This window comes from Limanda limanda, chromosome 20, assembly GCF_963576545.1.
Source record: "Limanda limanda chromosome 20, fLimLim1.1, whole genome shotgun sequence".
Classification (NCBI taxonomy): Eukaryota; Metazoa; Chordata; class Actinopteri; order Pleuronectiformes; family Pleuronectidae; genus Limanda; species Limanda limanda.
The window spans coordinates 8,166,162-8,187,503 of NC_083655.1; the positions used below are offsets into that span (position 1 = coordinate 8,166,162).

At 45.5% G+C, this 21,342-nt stretch overlaps 3 protein-coding genes across 3 annotated transcripts; 1 reads left to right on the forward strand and 2 right to left on the reverse strand.

The window, feature by feature from the left end:
• Positions 1–96: 96 nt before the first annotated feature.
• Positions 97–6,217, reverse strand: chpf2 (chondroitin polymerizing factor 2). The gene is made up of 5 exons (XM_061093675.1): positions 6,031–6,217; positions 4,829–5,158; positions 2,843–3,407; positions 2,539–2,721; positions 97–1,952 (listed from the first exon to the last, which is right to left on the reverse strand). The coding sequence occupies exons 2-5, from the start codon at positions 5,098–5,100 to the stop codon at positions 678–680; spliced, it is 2,295 nt and encodes a 764-aa protein (XP_060949658.1). The 5' UTR covers positions 5,101–5,158; positions 6,031–6,217; the 3' UTR covers positions 97–677.
• Positions 6,218–7,574: 1,357 nt separating this feature from the next.
• On the forward strand, positions 7,575–12,753 carry abcf2b (ATP-binding cassette, sub-family F (GCN20), member 2b). The gene is made up of 15 exons (XM_061093711.1): positions 7,575–7,636; positions 8,415–8,565; positions 8,686–8,898; positions 9,041–9,223; positions 9,379–9,550; positions 9,894–9,989; positions 10,095–10,197; positions 10,391–10,486; positions 10,821–10,940; positions 11,084–11,173; positions 11,257–11,367; positions 11,451–11,513; positions 11,634–11,762; positions 11,853–12,056; positions 12,154–12,753. Exons 2-15 carry the CDS (start codon positions 8,427–8,429, stop codon positions 12,268–12,270), a joined length of 1,836 nt encoding a protein of 611 aa, XP_060949694.1. The 5' UTR covers positions 7,575–7,636; positions 8,415–8,426; the 3' UTR covers positions 12,271–12,753.
• Positions 12,754–12,755: 2 nt separating this feature from the next.
• Positions 12,756–21,172, reverse strand: si:ch73-173p19.1 (uncharacterized). The gene is made up of 18 exons (XM_061093712.1): positions 21,044–21,172; positions 19,932–20,038; positions 19,678–19,817; positions 19,341–19,486; positions 19,037–19,195; positions 18,476–18,944; positions 17,927–18,028; positions 17,039–17,129; positions 16,618–16,650; positions 16,301–16,524; positions 15,958–16,200; positions 15,779–15,877; positions 15,381–15,574; positions 15,110–15,284; positions 14,857–15,013; positions 14,605–14,758; positions 14,186–14,297; positions 12,756–14,082 (listed from the first exon to the last, which is right to left on the reverse strand). Exons 1-18 carry the CDS (start codon positions 21,062–21,064, stop codon positions 13,910–13,912), a joined length of 2,799 nt encoding a protein of 932 aa, XP_060949695.1. The 5' UTR covers positions 21,065–21,172; the 3' UTR covers positions 12,756–13,909.
• Positions 21,173–21,342: the final 170 nt, after the last annotated feature.

The window sequence follows — 21,342 nt, forward strand, 5'->3', positions numbered from 1 at the left end:
AATCATTAGAGACCGACACAAACAGTGACCTTCTGTCTAATGAGACTGAAACTAATCACTTAGGTGAAAACTCTGTAGAATGAATGAAGAAACGAGTCACAGCGACAATAACACTCTTTAATAATAATAATACCTCTTTAAAAAAAAGAAAGAACATATCTTAAAATGAAGGCAGCTTCAGCTTGTTCCAGTATTATTTTTCAACATCTTCACAAAAGAAGATTTGTGGCTCAAGTGTGTTTTTCCTCAAATAATTATTAAGAAATTCTTTTTTTTATTAACTTATTTGTCATATATTCAGTGGAGTGTGAATATTGTCCTTCAGCTCCAGTTAGAAACAGCAATGGTACAGTTGACTGCTCTGTGTCTCTGTCCTCGTGTCTGTGTCTCTGTCCTCGATCAGACACAGACAGACACGTGAGGAGAATCTGTGATGAGTCATGTTTCCTCCAGACGTGACAGATTCCTTGATATTGACTCATAAGTCAGATTTGACACCTTTGAGCTCAGCACCAGCACACGATCGCTCCGTCAGAGTCCGTTTGAACGAGTGAGAACTTCAGTGTGTGGATCATAAAAGTACCGTGTTAAAATTCACATTATTCTGCATGTGTGTCTGTGTGTGTGAGGTTCAACGCTCTCGAAGTACCACAACGTACCAGCGATCCCAGTGAGATCTAGGTGCTGTTGGCCTGCTCCTGTTCAAACAGCGCCATGGCGAGATGCGAGCGGGACCCGAGTCCCTCCAGGCTGCTGAGCACGCAGCGGTGGTAGATGTCCTCACTGAACCGCGGGTTGCACGCTCGCCGGACGTACTTCTGGATGAGCGCCGGCTCCACCGCTCGGAACACGTGTAAGCCCGAGTAGCGGACGAATATGTCGTACACGTCCATGCTCTCCAGCAGCTCCTCGTTGTCTAAGATGTCTGCGGCCATCTTGGTCCGTGCCGTCATGTAATCCGCATTGTAAAAGCAGGCCTCGTCAAAGACGTGGCGGTCGAAGTGTCCGTCCCTCAGCGACTCGGAGGCGAAGGAGGAGGAGGCGGCGGAGGGCGGCTGGTCGCGGTAGACCACGGCCGGGCTGTACTCCTGGAAGTGGATGGGGAAGAACACCTGCCAGTTGCTGATGGCGTTCATCCGGCAGCGGTTCAGGAAGTCGGCGTTGACCTCCGTCCACACGCTGGACAGGAAGAACAGCGTGTCCACCGGGTGCTTCTTGGAGATGATGTCCATCAGCTTCACCTGCGACGGCACCTCCGTCTTCACGCTGATCCACGGGATCTTCACGTCGCCGTAGCGCTTCTCCACCTCGCCGATCATGGCCTTGATGCCGGCGAACACGTCGGTCTGGCTGACTCGCTGCGCGTCGAACGGGTCGTAGATGAACAGGAACGTGAGCAGGACGTTGTCGTGGGTGTCGAGCGTGTTCATCACGTACATGTCCAGGAAGTTGCTGACGTAATCCTGATCCTGGGCGGTGACGGGGAGGATGACCTGCACCCGCGTGGCCTCCGTCACGTACGGCATCGGGATGATCTCCACTGCGCTGAGGGGCCGCAGCAGGTTGACCCGCTTCACGATGACCTGACTGTGGCCCTTCTGCGTGTAGGCCTCCAGAGCCAGGTCCAGCATGTACTCCATGCCGCGCGTGGGGTCGAAGCGCCGGTACCCGTTGAGAAGACGGCGTTTGCGGAATCGCAGCTGCGGCTGGTAGCGCTCGTTCAGGCGCTCCACGGCGATCTCCAGCACGGCGCTGACGTCCGCCCGGTCCGCTCCTCTCATCTCACACTTTGGAGAACTGTCAACACACAAGTAGATGTGCTCCTCGGTGAAGTACTCCCAGTTGATCACCTCGAAACGGGTCCTGGGCTTGAAGGGGGGGTTGATCCCTATCGGCCACGTGACCCCGGCCTTCCCCTCGGGGGTCCGCTCACTCAGGTTGTTGATCTGCATCTGAAGAGTAGAGTGAGAAGGATCCGTTAAATAACAACGTGCCTTCTACGCAGTGTAAACATGACTTTCTCTGGGGTGTAATAACGTATATTTAAAATCAAGTCAAAACATCCCTGATTACCATTATTATCACCGGCAGATACTATATTTACACAATAAAGCTTCTTCAGCAGATTATAATCACAATAACATGGCACAGAAATTTTAAATGTCACGTTCCAGCAAAACGCTGTCTTCTTTGTTTTGGGCTTTCTGACAAAATTGTACGAGTCAGGAGTTTCAGCGATGACTCACATCTGGTTTGGTGAAGAGAACAAAACATTTCACCGTGACACAGAAGTTCAAGTTAATGAAACAAAATGTTTTATCAATAATTTAACTTCATTGTAATACCACAACTAACCCCAAAAGGTTGTTCTGGTTCTTTAACGAAACTAAAAACAATATACTTATATTAATTAGTGTGTTTTCATGGCTCTAGGGGTCGTGTTGTACTTCAGGACGTAGCCGTCTAAATGTTGTCCTCTTCTTTCAGTCTTTACACTAAGAAGTTCAGGTGAAAAAAGCCGAGCAGTGTATCACCGACCTGGAGCTGTTCGATCTGCAGGTACGTCCACTCCAGCTCGATCTGGCTGAAGCGCTTGTGCAGGCGGTACATGAGGTTCGGTTCAGAGACAGGATGAACCGTGAAGGCGTTTTTAAACTGAGCGCTGTCTTCTCGCTCTGGATCGGCGTTTTTCCCCAGTTCAAAGTAGCGGTAGGTCATCTCCTGGGAGCCACACACACAATGACAAAGAACAAGAAGTGTTAGAATCGATATAAAGCGTCAGAAGCACTTTAGACTGCGAATAACACTCTTCTTATTTGTATAATTTGAAGGTGTTCTTTACCCGGTGCACCTCCACGCAGCTCAGACCCAGGTAGTCGATAATGCAGCGGCCGAGCCACTCGTCAGGTCTCACGCTGAGGATGTCATTCCGGCACGTGTCCAGATGCGGCTGCAGGCGGGCCAGCAGGCTGCGGGACAGCAGGTAGCCGTAGCCCCCGTGGCAGTAGCGCGCCTTCTCCTCCCCCCCGATGAACTCCTCGGCCCGGCCCATGTACAGGTCCTGACCCGCGGTGAGGTGGCCCACCAGCTCCGACAGCCGGTCGGCCTGCAGGTACGTGTCGTCCTGGGCCAACAGGAACCAGTCGTAGTCGGAGCCGTAGTGAAGGTGGAGGTGGCGCACCGTCTCGTACATCAGCCACACAGGCCGGTCGTCGCCGTGGGCAACCACCGTCATGCCGTGGGGCACCTTGGGGCTGCGCAGACCCGTGAAGAAGAAGGTGCGGTGGAAGTGGTGGGCGACCGTGCGGTTCACGGCCACGGCCAGCGTGTTGAGCGTGGCCCGGGAGGTCAGCACGCCGACCAGCAGCCGCTCCCGGATGCCCAGCTCAGTGTGGATGTACCGGGTCCTGGAGGGGGGGGGGGGAGAGACACAGAATAAACAACAAAAATAACAAAATAAAAGCACAAACATATTGAAAGGACGCCTCTCATTTTGTTTCATTAATCAAACTTGTTTTTATATAGATAGATAGATAGATAGATAGATAGCTAGATAGATAGATAGATAGATAGATAGATAGATAGATAGATAGATAGATAGATAGATAGATAGATAGATAGATAGATAGATAGATAGATAGATAGATAGATAGATAGATAGATAGATAGATAGATTACTTTATTCATCCCCGAAGGGAAATTAAGTCGTCATAGCAGCCGGTATATTTGAATACAATAAAATACAGTACAATAGAATAAAATAAAAAAATATTGAGGTAGAAAGAATAAAAACAGAAACACAAGATAAATAGGTAGATAAGGTGCATTGGCAAGATGATGGTAATAGTACTGATGATATGATGGTAATATTATTGTTAGACAGTATATAAAAATAGTTCAGTATATATAGTATATAATATAACATAATATAATATATATTTATATATGATAGTAATTATACCAATATAATAGCAGTATATAGTAATAATGGCAGCAACAGTATATATAATAATAATAGTACATATAATAATAATAACATGTACACATGTATAAATATGTGTATATACAAGAATATACAAAGAGTATGATATAATATGATATGATATATAGTAGAGGTATAAATATAAGTATTTGACTATACAATAGATAATATAATATGCTATGAGTGTAAGAATATGTAGACAGAGTGTGCAAAAGACAATATTATTGTATAAAATGATATATAATATCAATATTGTTTATATTAACACATATTTTATGAGGTTCTACAACGATTTAAAGACAAAAAACTGTCTGAACACAAAACAGACTCTTCACACGGCTCTTTATAACCTAATGGAGAATATGGTTCTGCACATTCATGAGGAGTTATTAGATTAGATTAAACTTCATTGTCATTGCACAGTACAAGTACATATACAACGAAATGCAGTTAGCGTCTAACCAGAAGTGCAAAAAAAGGCAGTAAAAGTGCAGAGTATTGTGCATATTAAAGTGAAAATGTAAATAAATAAGATCTGTACAGTAGAAATATATATGGAATATTACAGTATTAACAGGAATTGTAAGATATAAGGATGATGAATACACTATGAGCAGGATAAAAATATAAATATATATGAATATGAATACACTATAGGCGGGGTTATACAGTAGTAAAAAAAAAAAAAGTAACGGTAGTGCAAATGTACAAATGTTCCAATGATCAGTGGTAAGAGGAGGGTGTGTGGCAATAAGAAGTATATGAGTATTGTGCATATTAATGTGAAAATGTAATAAATAAGATCTGTACAGTAAGAAGAATAAGTGTTTCCGCCCCCTCACTCACCTGAGGACCTTCTTGTGTGGCTTGTTGGGGTCCTTGTGATAGGGCACGATGCGCGGCTGGATGTCCTCGTCCCCGGCCTGGTCCCTGGAGACCCCCGGTCCGTCCCCTCGGCCCTGGAAGAGCCTCCCGTTGCCCAGCTCGTCCCTGCAGGACTCGTCCGTGTCCCCCTGCGTCCAGGACACCATGAGCAGGCTGAGGCTGCAGCCCAGGGACAGGCCCAGGAGGAGGGGCAGCGCCGGCCGGAACAGCGACAGCACCGAGGACACACGCATGTCTGGACCGGGCTGGAGGAGGAGGCTGCTGTGGAGAGTGTGTGCTGCTGCCTGGAGTCTGTGAGCAGAGCATGGGAGGAGGGGTCAGGTTTCCTCTGCTGGCTGTGCACGTCTGAATGGAAACATGTCAGGAGAAGCTAATGGAGAAACCACCTGAATCACTCATAGTTATGAATAAGAGAGCGTTATTTTATCTAGGCTTTTGATTTGATTGATTGGAATTTAATTTATTTGTATTTGTATAATTATGTCTTTATTTACTTCCATTTATTCTTATATTTTTATATATGTATTTTTTTTATTATTTTATTTAATCTTAATTAAGTTATTTGATTTCTGCCTCTTTTTCTTTACCCTGAGTGTTTGATTGTGGGTTGGGGGAGTTCATAAACATTTGTATGTTTATAAATGTTTGAATGTATGTTTCTTGTATGTAAAACTCAATAAATATATTGTTAAAAAAAAAAAAAATCTGTCATAGCTGTGTTGTTATCCTGATCGTCTCCTCCTGGTTGTGTGTAATCTTCTGATGAGAGGTTATGTGATCACATCCCAGAGCTCCAGCCTCATATTCTGAGATAACACAGTAAAGGTGAAGCTAAGACACTTTTATAACACTAGTTAATAAATCACCTATAACACAATAACACAATTAGCGTGTAACACGACTTCCCTTTGGTCTAATAACCCGGACTAGTCCTCCTAGTCCCCGGGTTGTGAACCACGTCCCTGCACCCTGGAGACAACATCAGTGTTTTCAAGCTAGCGCCACGTTAATTAGCTTAACCAGTCTTTTGGGGACTAGCTACTTCAGAAGTGAGCTGACTAACTAGCGTAGCTGGTTAACCACTAGTTAACCATCACCTGTGGTTAGTTAGCGATAAAGAATAACAAAGTTAAAAGGAGAGAAAGAGGTAGTGGAGTTAAAACCTTCGAAGCGGGCTAGCATGTTAGCATCGTCGCTTTCCGTAGCTTCTCAATCCATGTCCGGCTTCAGGGTGAAGATCCCAGTTTGAGTCACTGGTTCCGGTAGAGAGTTCCACAGTGGAGCAATGTGGGGGGGGGTCGTCCATTTGCTTCAGTTTCTCCACTTCCTCAAAAAAAACCGTCCATCACCACAAGCACGGAGGAGAAGTGACGTCACTCATCGTCATCGTCATCATCATCATCGTCATCATCGTCACAGACATAACTATAACCGAGAAAATAACATACATTTAAATCCACTTCAGCTGTAATTGCAAAGGAGGAAAATAAGACTTATTTAAACTATTACAACATATACACATTTAATTTTATATAATTCTGAACATTCATTCAGAGCCTTCTAGTTTATATTCGGTGGTGTCCTGAGGCTGCCCCCTGCTGGCTGCTGGCTTTCTCTGCTGCTTAGTTGGTTTGTGCAGCTTGTGATTAACTAAAGTTTTCCATAAAAGAAAATCTTTATTATCCTTCAAGGGCAATTGAATGTACAACCAGCAACCAGTGCACAACAAAAATATACCAATATATACAAGGTGAATAAAACACAATATAAAAACCCTATAGACTAAGTAGCAGGAGGAAATGAGCTTTTAATAAATTAATTGATAAGTCGACCAACAGAAAATTACCCGTCAAGGAAATGAAAAATGCAGTTCCTGTTTATATTAAACCACAGGAAATTATGCTTTTAAAACTATTTAATTATGTGCACATGGGCTCATGTAGTTTTATATAATCTGAGCTATGCCAGTATGCTTTGGACAAAGAGTAAATCTCTGCTGTACTGAAACCATTTTATTAAAATACACCAGAGCTTCAGCCAGAGCATTAAATGGCAAAAAGTCACACAATATTATGTCTTCAAGTTTAATTATTTTTTTTTTGGACATTGTTTTAAATCCACATTCAAACTGTTCCACAGATTGAGATTGAGACGCCTGAGTTAAAGTGTTTAAATTGATTGTAAAGTTCAGTGCTGAGAATATTAGATTAGATTAGATTAGATTCAAATTTATTGTCATCGCACATTACAAATACTTATACAACGAAATGCAGTTTAGCATCTAACCAGAAGTGCAAAAAAAGGCAGTAAAAGTGCAGAGTATTGTGCATATTTAAAGTGGTATATGTAAATAAATAAGATATGTACAGTAAGAAATATATATGGAATATGAACAGAATTAAGAGGTATTGTGTGATATAATAACGATGAATAGAGTACACTATGAGCAAGATAAATATATATAAATATTAATACACTATAGGTGGGATAATACAGTAGTAAACAAATAACAGGTTTGTGGACATTTGAGGAAGAGGAAATATTGATTCCCAGTCAGTCACCACATCATTTCATTTTATGAATTAAATCCTGTCTCTAAATATCCGGTTTGCTGCAGTGCTGTGGAAAAGGGGGAGGAGCCCCAGATCCTCCCCGCCCCCCGGTCCCTTATATGGTGCGTCTGGCGGTGTGACGTGCGGCTACATCCACCCGGCGAAAAGTGGACACGAGTCGTCGGTGTGCTCCGGAGACCAGAAACTCACTGAACAGGTAAATCCTACGGTAATGGCGACTGACAGCCGGGGCTCGAGTGAATAACACCCGCCGGTTGTCGAGGGATTAAACGCGGGTTGGATAAATGTGGTAGAACCGGTGAATTCTCCGGGTTTCGAAGCCGGCCGGTCGACGCCGGGCCGGCCTCGCGTCAAGCTAGCTCCCGGGGCCTGGTACTTCAAGCTAGCTGCCGTTGTTAGCTTAGCTACAAAAAAAGCTAACGCGGGGGAATTTAGTTGTTAGAAATGGACGCTATTCACCGTCTCGTCTGTGACACCGAGGCTCAACGTGTTGGCCACGTTGCCCCCGGAGCATCACCGGCTCACTTCCGTAAGGTGACAGGGTTCGATGCCGGGGTTAGCGGCTCCGTGTGGCCGCTAGCCGCCGGGCCGGCAGAGCCCAAACGTGGGACTAGCAGGTGGGACCGAGGGGCACCGGAGGGGGAAATGAGCTCATGGTGTTAGCATCACCGTTATCCCGGCTCGACACCGGCCACCATTGTTAATCGCGTCGGGCCTTTTTGCCAGTAACACACCGGCCCTTTCTTCTGGAATCGAGCTGTTAACCGGTAACTGTTTCCCCAAGCGACGTCAGCATCCGCTAATGGTTAGTCACTTCCACCCTGACTCATGCTCTGATGCTATCTGACTGGAGCCATCAGGGGCATCTCGCTATTATGAAACCATCGTGTCTACTGATGTTCTCCCCTCCTCCTCTCACACAACATGGCGATATGAAGGAGCTAAGATAAGATTTGTGTTTCCCTCTTGAACAGCCCTGAACAACCATGCCGTCCGACTTGGCTAAGAAGAAGGCAGCGAAGAAGAAGGAGGCCGCCAAAGGCCGTGGTCGCACCAAGAAATCTGATGAGCTCGATGGGGATGGAGACCAACCAGAGACCCAGACTAACGGAGCGGAGAGCAATGGTGAGAGGCCGGATCTGAATAAACACTTCTTTGTTTTATCTCTACAGCCCTGTTAAAGCTGAGGAGCGCCCCAGATGTAGAGGGTAAACTCTGAATCCATGTTTTTTATTTTTTTGACAGGTGTCGAGCATATAACTAAGGAGCTTGACGAGTTCGAACTTCAGAAGATGGAGGCGCGGGCGGTGACGGGCGTTCTGGCCTCTCACCCCAACAGCACCGACGTCCACGTGGCCAGCCTGTCGCTCACCTTCCACGGGCAGGAGCTGCTGTCGGACACCGATCTGGAGCTCAACTCCGGCAGACGCTACGGCCTCCTCGGACTTAACGGCACAGGTAATTGATTTGAGTTGTATATCTCCTGTGTTTCAGGATGGTCTCCCTGAGTTGACGTGACCTTAGCCCTCATTAAGCACTAGCAGTTGTCCCAAAGAAATATTTTTGTGACTCCTAATAATATAATTTTTATTCTGTTCAGGAAAATCCATGCTGTTGTCAGCCATCGGGCTTCGTGAGATTCCCATTCCAGAGCACATCGATATTTACCACTTGACCCGGGAGATGCCCCCCAGTGAAAAGACGGCTCTGGAGTGTGTAATGGAGGTGGACGACCAGAGGATTATGCTGGAGAAGGAAGCAGAGCGACTGGGCGCTGAGGACGGTGAGTTACATGTGATGCTCCATTAAAATGATTAACTGTGGAGGGCACATGAAAAACAACTTGGCCTGAGCAAACTGATTTAATTCAGAACGGTCTTGTATATACTTGTGTAGCTAAATGAAATCAATAGTAAATGAATCTCTTTTCCTTCACAGCCTCGTGTGAGAAGCTGATGGAGCTGTACGAGCGTCTTGAGGAGCTGGATGCAGACAAGGCAGAGATGCGAGCTTCACGGATCCTCCACGGTTTGGGCTTCACCCCGGCTATGCAGCAGAAGAAAATGAAGGACTTCAGTGGAGGATGGAGGATGCGTGTTGCTCTGTCCAGGTAAAGACCACGAGCTTCTGTGACATCATATGGGAGTGACTGTGTCAAGTGCAGCTGAATGAGCTCTCAGCAGAGCTGTATCTTGCACCAACCTCATTTAATTCAGAATGTTCCTGTTTTGCTCTCAAATCAAGAGCGTTTTCTGAGTGACACTCGAAGCTAACAAAGGTGTCAGTCACACATTTATGGTAACACCCATGGAAGAGAAGTAGCCCATATATGGACACACATTTTCTTGTATTTGCTTTAGAACCAAATTATTCAAGATTGGAATTAAAGAGCTGTTGCTTATGCATTAAGTTTCTGTAATTTAAACTAAAATAAATATACATTGTTTTTTCAGAGCTCTGTTTATCAAGCCCTTCATGTTGTTGCTGGATGAGCCCACTAACCACTTGGACCTGGATGCTTGTGTGTGGCTGGAGGAGGAGCTCAAAGTGTAAGTTAACTTCTTATTCCTTTGCTGTATAAGTCCAAACAGTTGTGTACATATATGATGAATGTGCGGAGATGTGTTTTAACACAACCTGGTGGTCCTTGTTAGGTTCAAGAGAATCCTCGTGCTCATCTCACACTCTCAAGACTTCCTGAATGGTGTGTGCACCAACATCATTCACCTACATCAGAGAAAACTGAAATACTACACGGTAAGATCCCTTGCTGGTGTCTTCAAGTAAAATCAAGACAGTTTGGCATCATCGGAAGGTGTTACGCATATCCTGAGCTGACTGGCTCCTGCGATTTCCTCCTGCTAAATAAGGAAACCAGGGGTAGGCTGTTGCTAATTCTGTTTGTGGGAAGACCCGTTGGATGACCATGCTTATCTATTTTTAACTTAAGGGCAACTTTGACCAGTATATGAAGACCAGAGATGAGCTGGAGGAGAATCAGATGAAGCGCTTCAACTGGGAACAGGACCAGATAACACACATGAAGGTAAAAAAAAGAGAAGATAATCCATTACTACGTGGTGCCAGTAATCATATTGTACTGTACTGAATACATTTTTAGAATATGCATTATTAATCCTAATAACAAAAAGTACACAGGTGTCATTTCACACTACAAAACCCACTCTATTGAGGCAGTTAAGTTAATAACCTGATCAGCTGACAGGGAGTAGTCTCCAGCAAACGCGGACACTAACAATTTGCTGTGAAAACACAGCAAGTGACTCATCTTGTTTTCTAAGCAGTGGTGTCAAACAATCATCTCACAGCTAATTCAATCAAGATGTGCACTCATGGTTCTGTTTACACCTCTCCTCCAGAATTACATTGCCAGGTTTGGTCACGGTTCTGCAAAACTGGCACGACAGGCACAGAGCAAAGAGAAGACTCTGCAGAAGATGGTGGCGTCAGGCTTGACTGAAAAAGTCACAAATGACAAGGTACGGTGCTGGTTTACCTGTAGGCTCGTAATGGTGCTTAGCAAACCACCTCATTAAAGACGAGCAGTGGTTTTGACCCGGTGACACTCACTGGGCAGGGCTTTTACCATTTTGATACTTATACTTCCCTTTCCCTTCTGCAGACTGTGTCATTTAATTTCCCTGCCTGTGGGAAGATTCCTCCTCCTGTTATCATGGTTCAGAACGTGAGCTTCAAGTACAGTGACAACACAGTGAGTACACTTCCTATCACAACATGAACACATCTTAATTCAGTAACTTCTCAGTCTCACTCATATGTTGATGTATCCTGCAGCCGTACATATATAAAGACCTGGAGTTTGGTATTGACCTGGACACCCGAGTGGCCCTGGTGGGGCCCAATGGAGCCGGGAAGTCTACGCTACTGAAGCTGCTGATGGGAGAGGTTGGTACAAAACACATCCCCACGATCCTGCGACAACTTCCTGTTTTCAGAGTGTACATATTTAATATTGTTCCTCTTCGTAGCTCCTGCCCTCCGACGGCATGATCCGCAAACATTCTCACGTCAAGATTGGCAGATATCATCAGGTAACTGCACAAGTTCATCTGAATCCTCACAGTTCACAGGATGTCACACCTTGAAAAGTTCTTGTGAAGTAGCACGTACACTCAAGTGACGGTCTCTCACGTTACTGCCCTTTGTTACAGCATCTGACAGAGCAGCTGGAGCTGGACCTGTCTCCTCTGGAGTACATGATGAAGTGTTATCCTGCTATCAAAGAAAAGGAGGATATGAGGAAGATCATCGGTCGCTACGGCCTGACGGGAAAACAGCAGGTGCGAATAGAATATCTGATTCAAAAAATGTGACTTGACTGTTTGGCTTTTTGGTCTTTGCGCTGAGTTGACTCCTGATGTGTTTTCCAGACGAGTCCAATCAGGAACCTGTCCGACGGTCAGAAGTGTCGGGTGTGTTTTGCCTGGCTGGCCTGGCAGACCCCTCACCTGCTCTTCCTTGACGAGCCCACCAATCACTTGGATATCGAGACCATTGATGCATTGGCAGAGGCAATCAATGAGTTTGAGGGCGGCACGATGCTGGTTAGCCACGACTTCAGGCTAATTCAGCAGGTACGCATTCATTTGATGGATTCATGGAATATTTAGTTTGAAACTGAGCTGTGAAGTAAAGGTGTTGTGATTTATAACATTTTGATCTTTCCTTCAGGTGGCGCAGGAGATCTGGGTGTGCGAGAATCAGACCATCACAAAGTGGAACAAGGACATCCTGTCATACAAGGAGCACTTGAAATCAAAGATCGCAAAGGCGCAACACGACATCTAATCCAACATCACACTGAGCCACTCCTTTATCATGTATTACGACCCGTAGGCTCACAAAGGGATGAGACGCATTTGCATCGCGGGAAATCTCCCAAACGACAAGAACTGAAACAATCTCTTTATGCATCTTCTCAGAAGCGTCTCTTGAACATGTTGTACTGTATTTCCATCTCGGTTTCGACAGTGCTGCATCGTGCTACACCCAACCCTCTCCTCCCCTTCACCTCAGGCTGCACTCTGATTGGCTGATTCACCTGAACCATCTCAGTGCATTTTGGAATGCATTCCATCGTGCTGTGTTGATAGAAAAGTTTTATTTTTTCCAAATGTTGTTTTATCCCAGCACGTATGCAGCAGCTTTTATGATATTTAAAAGTTGACTTATTACTACTTTTTTTTTCCTCCGTGTAGAAGCAGTTCTGCCTTATTTAACAATGTAATGCAATAAAGAGTTTGTCAGAATAAACAGATCATAAAAACAGCATATTTAGTCACATGTTTTCTTTTATTCTTAATGAATACAGTGCTGGTATCTTCAAATCAAAGGCTTCTAGGGAAATGAACTGTTCAACATCTGGAAATGAGGACAGAACTTGAAATGATAAGTTGCTTTGGATTCTGATGTGAGCCCCAAGGCTGCATAAATAACCATCTACATATTTATAGCCACTACAATATACTTTTCTCACTAAGTATCTGAAAATGGCTCGGCTGCCTCAAAGAAACCTTCACAAAGTAACATTGATAAAATAAGAATCTGAAAAAGCCACTTATAAACATCAATTGAGGCCAATGCATCTCCAGGATGCAGTCTGGAAAAAAAGCAAGTCACCTAATATCCATATGGGTCTGATTCCAAAAGTAAAAACCAAAAATTATTCCTAAATCTCCTTCATTGTTTAACGCCCCTTCAGATAAAACTGATGTTGGGCATTTAATAGCAAAATAAACTAGAGCTTCTTGGTAAATCTAAAACATGGGCTGTAGATTAAGATGGAAGACAGAAGTGAAGCAGAAGAGTTTCCACTGCACTACAGGTTAGAACATATCGTCCATCTCTCTATACAGCCCATGTTTTAAATCCACTCAAACTTAACAGTAGTGGACATCTGTGTTTGAACCAAGCACCTTTGGTTCAAAAGACAATTAGTTAAATAGTTTGTCATTTAAATTCTAGTCTCAATAATCTGTTATTCATTACAGTCTGAAAATACATGCTGTGTTATATGTTACTTTTCCATCAAGAAGTACATTTCTGCCTATCACTGTTGTCTCAAACATACGAGGCTGCACATAAAGCTTTAACGTTTGTCGGGTGGTTTCCTCCAGAGACCCCGGGCTGCAGTGTGTGTGTGTGAGTAAATACTGATTGATTCTATGTACAGTATGTAAACGTTATTAACGGCCAAATTGTTAAACACAAGCCTCCCATTTAAGGTTTCAACGTAGCGTGGATGATTGACAGATTAGTGGCGCTAGTCGCAGTTGAAACAGTGCAAGTTGAAGGAGTGTTTTTGGTGACGCCGTTCCCAGGTGATCCTGGAGGCAGCGGGGGGGTAAAAGAGGACAGCAGCAGTCAGAGGCGCGCTCAGGTGCAATATGAGAGGACTGTCCCAGCAGGGGGGGGTGGGGATCGATGCTCACTGGGCCTCCCACTCTTCGTCTGACGCCTCATCGGGGGGGATGGCTCGGGTGTTGCTGGCCCGGATGTTGCTGATGTTGGTGAAGGAGAGGTTCGCGATCCCCATCGGACTCACGCCGGTGCCGTCCAGGTTCACCTGAGCTAGGTGCATGTGCTTCAGGAACTTGAGACCTGAGGAGGACAGATACACACACGGTGACATTGGTCCCAGTCAGGCAGAGATTACCCGAGTGTGCGTGTAGAGGATGAGCCAGATGCAATGGGAGGAGCTTACCGTGGTCAGTGATGCGTGTGCGGCTGAGATTAATTTTGACAAGCTGATTGCAGCGGATCACACCTCTCCTCACTACTGTGTCTCCCACCTGAGTGCTGGCTAATCCCAACACCTACAACAAGCAGAAAGACGTACAATGAACAGGAGCACAGAGAGAGAAAGAGTTCATTTTACTAAATAGGCAAAGCAGGTTGGATTTGTGGTCAACGTTGGAATTAAGTTGACAGGTTTGAGCAGAGATTCACGCTTTCATTTTAAAAGCTGGGGGTTGATCCCATTTAAATGACAAGGTAACCCAGGGATAAAATAAAACCAGTGTTAATGTGATGTACACTGGGTTTTCTATGAGATATCATCACACAGGGTCAGAATTAAGATTATCCTCAGTTAAATAGACATATTCCAGCAGAGGAAATGACCTGGAGGTGCGGCAGACAGACGATGAGCTCAGCCACTCCTCGGCTTGTGACTGCTGTTCGGTCCAGGCACAGCTCCTGCAGCTCCTGCAGCCCGCGCAGAGAGGGAAGCCCAGCATCCGTCACCTGAGTGTTGCTGAGGGACAGCTTCTTCAACCTACGATATACACAAGATACTCTTCAACATCCCTGTTGTAACAGTACTCAGTAAGATGTGTTCATTACAGTATACCAGTTACTGAGTATGGGAATGACCTGCTCATGGTGGAGAGTTGATTGACTCCCTGGTCTGTGACCTGGGTGTAGTCTGTCAGGTCCAACTCTAAGAGCAGGGACAGATCCGAGAGGTATGCCAACCCGCTGTCGTTCACCAAGTGGCGTCCAGGGAGGGTGAGGTGAGTCAACTTGAGACCTGGGGAGGAGAAGTAGAAACCACGATAAGAGTTTGATTCCACACAGACTCGGAGCGTTTTCTTTTCATCTCGTCTGTTCCTGCCCAGTTACGGACCTGAGATGATCTGAAGGGCGTGATTGCCATCAGCAACAGGGACTTCCGCCAAACTGAGGGACGACAGGGAAGGGAGGTTGGCGAGGCTCTTCAGTGACTCCTCTGTCACGCGTGTCCCGTCCAGGTTGAGGGTCTGCAGGCTGGACAGCTCGGCCAAAGCGGACACATCTTCAACCTGGGAAAATAAGACACAGAAAGATCATTAGAGAACAGTACACGTTGCTAAAAACAATACTAAGATAAAAAAAAAGTGCCAGAAGAGCTGATGTACCTTTGTCTGCTTGATGCTGAGAAGTCGCAGCTGTGGTACACATGAAGGAAGGGCTGCCAGCGTGGCTTCTGTCACTGCCGTCTGATTCAGGCTGAGCTGAGAGAGGCAGGACGGAGCGGACTGCAGATATAACACCATCCCGGTGTCGGTCACTTTGGTATGGTCCAGTGACAGGAAACACAGACTGTTCAAACCTTGAAAACACAGGATGAAGAAAAATACTTTGAAAGCAAGAAAATCATAACCTCATTTAACACTTAATACAAGCACTTAACACAGAGCAGCTTATGTTTGGGGGTCTGGCATTCTTGCACGTAACTGTAGCTGCTGGTGAAGCGGTGTTGCATAATTTGTTATCCCTGTATAATAACTGTCTGAGCCTCATTCACAAGACTGACCTCTGATGTGCTGCAGACAGGAGTCCGTGAGTTTACTGCAGGAAGCGAGGTTAAGGTGCTGGAGTTTCACCAGGCTGGACAGGATTGATAGACCAGAGTCTAGAAGGAGATAAACATGAATTAGCACAGATGTTGACCAAACCAGTCCAGAAACGACATCCCAGGATAAAGCTTTATACCAGTGATTAGAGGTGAGTTGACAAGACTCAGATGCTTGAGCGCCGAAAAGACCCTCAACTGCCGCAGGAGCTCATTGGTGGAGTAAGGGTAGCAGTTAAGGACAAACTTCTGCAACGGGCAGCCGAAGAAGAGCTCCAGGGTGCGCGGACGAAGGAGCCTTTCACGGGACATGTGGTTGAGCAGGAGCTCTGCTAGCTCCGGGGTCAGACAGGCCAGACTGCTGCTGTACTGCATACTGGGAGCTGAGTGAGTAGAGACAGAGCCAGGAATGACCACAGTGAGTAAACAAGGCAACAAGACCCCACTTCTTAAAAATCTTTGAGTCACAGAGCTGTATCTCACCGGTCATGAGGTGCACGGTTGCTCGAGTAGCCAAAGCACAAAGGGACGGTACGCTGGGGGTCCTGAAGGCTCTTTTGGGGGGGGATGGCTGTCCCTGGGAGGCGCTGGGGTCGTCTTGCTGCGCGGCACGTTGAAGACGCTCCACCGCAGCCAGACCTGCAGCCACGGGCCCCCTCCGACCTCCTGCTCCCTCAGGCTCCGCTGGGTCCACTGCTGGAGCCTCCCTGAAACAGTTTAATGTAAAATAATGTTGAAAGTGTGCGAGTACATCCAGGCTCACTGCTCTCAAAAAGTTGTTTTCGTTTATGACCACTTACCTACCAAGCGGGTCAGCCTCAGCTCCACTTACACTACAGCAAATACCAAACGAAGATGGTGAGCATTATTAACATTTGCATCACACAATCTGCACATTAGCACTGTCACTCTGTACATGTTAGCATGCTAGCATTAGCATTTATATCTTGGCCCAAAATTACTGGGCCAAGAGCCGAATGCATGGTTAGTCGTGTTATAGTTTTCGTTGGGATAACATTGTATTCATTGAATTTCATCAGACTGAAGTAGACAACTAGCTGCAATGCACTTTAGTATCTGTCCTATAACAATAATTAATATTTGATGCTTACAAGGCAGTAACATGTATATTTTGATTGCTGTCATCCATATAATCTAGTCTCACCACATGCACATTACAGTTCTCACATTACATCAGTGGCGTTCTGTCTCAACACCTACCTGAGTCGATTGCCTTGTTCTGGCCAGTGGTGCCTTGGCTCAAATCCCACTCGGATCCGGTTCTCTGGAAAGAAGGGCAGCCTCGGCATTCCTGGGAATTACACAAGTGACAAAAAGTAGTTCACAAGATTATTCCAATATCATCAGACTGAACCACAAACCAAATTATTTACAGCCTCAAATGTTTCCACTGTTTTCACAGAGAATCGCAATTTTTAATTCCACACATCGAAGCCGCATCTTTTGTTCTGGATTTGTGATTCTCTTGATATGGAAAGCTACAACCTTGAATATAATTTCTCTCTGTGTCCTGAACGCACAATGAATCCTATATCAAAACCACAGATGCTGAAAGACAGAATGTGATTGGCTGACCAGCAGTAAGGACTCAGATCTGATTGGTGGGGCTCAGCACTGTATGTTTGACAGAAAGGGGCATTCACTTACATATTTCCTAATCCTAATCTTTCTTACACTGAAAACCCCCGGCACACAAAACATAGAACAGATAATCTGGTGCTATCGTAGTAAACAGAAGTCATAATATCCTCTCAAAGATGCAAAATATCAAGAGGCACCACTTCTCTACCTGACTGACATGATTGTGAAGTTGCATGAAAAATGTCTACTCAGGTAACATAATTACAGATGGATATACAGATCACTGTATCCCCCTACATGGCGTCTGGGGGGAGAATACAACTGAATGAGAGTTATTGCAGCAGCTGAGAGTGAAGGGGCCACGGCCATCTGTTTCTGATATGAGAGGATGACGCGTGGAGACGTGGAAACAGGAAGAAGGGGGTGAAAGGGAGGGGAAAGAAAGCAAAACGTAGGTGGAGGGAGGGATGAAGTGTCAGTATCAACCTCAGACAAAGGGAGCAGTACCGTTCAGCATGTAAGGTGGTTCCTCTTCAGCTTCTGGCTCCTCATCCACCTCGATGCCTGCAGCTTCTTCTGCATTAGCAGGAACCAGCTTCTGGCCTCGTCCTGTGGGGCACCAGAAATACCATAAAGCATCTATTTACATAATATGTAAATAATATCCAACAATCTGGTTTGTTGAACTAATTGAGCACATAGTGGCAAACTGGGACGAGCTGTAATGTGCCAGAGGGAAAATGTAGTCACTCGTGTAGTGACTCATGGGCTGAAGGGTAAAGATTAACAAAAGTCTCATTTAAAAAAGGTCAAAGGTTAACATAACAGACTGTATTTAAAGATGGACAATATGACATCGTCAAGGTTATCTCAATCAACACCTGGTGTCTGGCTGCAGTAAAGGTTATACATCCTGTGTTTTTCTACGCATCTAATATAATAATACGCAGCAATCAAGCTTTGACAAAGAAAAAACATGTCTGAGGTGCATAAGTAAGTGTGTTTGTAAATCTTCACCCCCTTTGTTTTTTCTGTATAAGAAGATAAAATACTTACCCCAGCAGTGAGATGGTCCAGACAGTGAAGCACCAGCTTCAGGGATCCCTGCATAATTGACGGCCTCTTCCCACAGTTGGTTGGGTAGTGGAGGAGGTAGAACCATGTCCTGCCCTTCTGCTCCCTCCATGACAGGGATACGAGGCTGGGGGGGCTGAAGAGGCTGGGGAGGCTCAGCGCATGGAGGGGGCTCGTTCTGTACTGCTAACGGTGGATCTGCAGGACTCGGCGGATCCTGAGGCGTTTCTGGAGGAGTGGTCTGAATACACAGTGCTGCATTGGGTGTTAGGCCCAGAGAGCGCAGAGAGCAAGCAAGTTCTGCCTCCCCGAAACGCTTCCGAGGGAAACCCTGGAGGAGGGAGAAGGAGGGTAGGGAGGGGTGGCGTCCGGAGATGTGCTCCATGACACTGCGCAGAGGGGCATCGGCTGGGAAGCGTTCACGGATCGACTCACCGGACGGCAGCCGAATCTGCAGCAGAGCACAAAACCCACAATTCTGTAATTTGTCTGTTTGTAATTCTGCCACATCTAATCAGATAATAAGGTTTGTCAGTGACTCACCATGAGGATGCAGTTGTTATCGACATTAGTCTGAATATTTCCTCCAAGCCTCTGCACTTGACCACTAGGAGGAGACGTCTCAGTGACTGGGCTGGTGTGGATCTTCCTCTGCTGGCTCTTCCGATCCTCAGCTATCCGCTTTAACACCAATTCGCGTTCCTGCCAGTACAAGACACATACAAGGTTCAATTCCACAAATAAGAATCAGACATTTGCCTCAAGAGATTTTGTTCTCCATTGCCAGTCTGGTTGAGTTAGCTCTGTTTGGAAGACGTCACAAGTCCTTCCTTTCTTTACAGCTGACCTGTTTCTTTTGAATTCTCTCTGCCTTGGCCTCCTGAGCAACACGGTGTCTCTCATGGTCTTCAAAGTCACTTTTGTCTTGCTTGATGCGCGACTCAAGGGGGAGCGGCTCTGGGGACTGTGGTTTCAACACCAGTGAAGGGGATGCTGTTAAAGCCAGAGACAGTCCAATGAGATCATTTTGTATCCGACAACTTACTTTCTTTGGCCATTTTAAACAGTACTGGTTTGATTACAATGTCTTATTGCAATTAATACGTACATTTATCAATATCTAGACAAAGTTAAAGCAAGAAAACAACTTTGATACTCTAAAGTCAAAACTTCTGGTGCCATACCTCCGCTTCCAGTGGGAGACGGATGTGACTCTGAAGTGCCTGCTGCCTCTTTCGGTGGGTTGAAAGCAGAAAATGGGTTTTCAGCCGGCTGTGGTGACTGCTTGACCAACTTGTGCCGTGGATACTGACCCTGCAAGAGCCTATTAACATATGAGAGAGGGACACCGCAATTTACTGAAGGGTGTTTTCCTTAAGGAGTGAAAAGAACATTACTGAATGAATGGCAATAACCACAAAGCTCTGGGTCCACTCACCACTCAGCTGCATCGGGCACAGAGAAATGTCCTGCCTGCATAGCTGCCTGGATCTGCTCCTCCGTGAAGCCCATCTCACTGAGGATGAGGAATAGCTCCCCGACAGTCTGCAACACAAAATCAATCAGGCTCGTAAACAGCTGTCTGACATGCCAATGAAGGCCGTAAGAACCAGCTGACTAAACTAGCTTTGCGGTTGTTTTATCCCTTATCAGTGATTGTGAAAACAACAGGCCACTGAAGGGGAGATTGTGCCGTTCATACTGTCTTTAGCAGATTTCCATTAAGAGCCATATTATTGCATGTCTGTGAACTTTTGCGACGTGTGACGTATCATCATCAGCTGTACAAACAATTATCCACACGTTATCTTTTAGATTCCTAATTTACTGATCACACACAGCTGTCGGTACATAAGAGAACTCAATCATTCATTGTACAGTTCAGAAACCAAGGTAAACTTTGCTCTTACACTGACTTCATAAAAAAGATAAGGATTCTGGTTCTGTTTTTAGGCTCGACTATCAGCTTATATTTCATTCTGCCATGACTGATCCGGACTGCAAAATATAATGAATATCATCTTTGAATGTGCTTTACTGTTTTTACTACAGTTGTATGAGTTGTTACTACATTATAGTACATACAAGTATCTCTGCTTTGATTATGAAATGTGTACTCTTTATATTAGAGTTTTCTCCCAAATACATCAGTGTTTTCTCTCGATTACATTACGTTGCTGCCTTTAAATTGCATTGCATAGATTTTTATTTATCTTTGTGTGTGCGTCATGCAGTGCCGTTAAATTGTTGACGTGCAGTTTCCAGCAGTAACTTCTGGATATTTTATGATTTTAGTGTCGACATAAAACGCATCAATTCCCAGGGATGTCAGTGAATTGACTGCAAACCAACAAGCTAGCTCCGAGCTAACGATAACGTGTTGTTGTGTCTGTTGGGTACAGTGGAGGCTGTCAACAACAAGCGACGTTAGCATGACGGCTAACTGCTGCTAGCCCTTGGGAGAGCGATGGCGAGGATACAGCTAAAAGCAAGCTAGCAGGCTAATGTATGTTGTGCATCACAGTGTCATGGAGGTGACGTGTAGCTTACCGAAGAGGGCGCGGAGCTCATGTCGTTGTTTCGGCTTCACCGTGGAGAAGAACCTGGAGAGAAACTGGTGTTTGTGAGGAAGTTTGTTGACTTCCTGGTTGGTTGTGCAGCGCAGCTTGCTATGCTAGCCGCACTGACTCCTCCCCCTCACAGCTGAGGATTGACAGGAAGTCCACAGCACAGCAGCCAATCAGCGCCGTGGAGAGAACGCACCGCCCACATCCCCTCTGACCAATCCAGTCAAGTCCCGCCCCCTAACCACTGCCCGACCTCTGACCTCAGTCATCCCAGTAAAAAAT

Bases quoted from the DNA above. Each gene is read 5' to 3' on its own strand.
- abcf2b (XM_061093711.1), top strand. From the start codon at position 8,427: ATGCCGTCCGACTTGGCTAAGAAGAAGGCAGCGAAGAAGAAGGAGGCC. The intron at 9,224-9,378 runs GTGAGTTACATG...TTTCCTTCACAG, and splicing joins GCGACTGGGCGCTGAGGACG to CCTCGTGTGAGAAGCTGATG. The intron at 9,990-10,094 runs GTAAGTTAACTT...GGTCCTTGTTAG, and splicing joins CTGGAGGAGGAGCTCAAAGT to GTTCAAGAGAATCCTCGTGC.
- chpf2 (XM_061093675.1), bottom strand. From the start codon at position 5,100: ATGCGTGTGTCCTCGGTGCTGTCGCTGTTCCGGCCGGCGCTGCCCCTC. The intron at 3,408-4,828 runs GTGAGTGAGGGG...CCCCCCCTCCAG, and splicing joins CCACACAAGAAGGTCCTCAG to GACCCGGTACATCCACACTG. The intron at 1,953-2,538 runs GTCGGTGATACA...TCTACTCTTCAG, and splicing joins TGCAGATCGAACAGCTCCAG to ATGCAGATCAACAACCTGAG.
- si:ch73-173p19.1 (XM_061093712.1), bottom strand. From the start codon at position 21,064: ATGAGCTCCGCGCCCTCTTCG. The intron at 15,014-15,109 runs GTCCGTAACTGG...TCTCCTCCCCAG, and splicing joins CGCCCTTCAGATCATCTCAG to GTCTCAAGTTGACTCACCTC. The intron at 14,759-14,856 runs GTCATTCCCATA...TGTATATCGTAG, and splicing joins CAACTCTCCACCATGAGCAG to GTTGAAGAAGCTGTCCCTCA.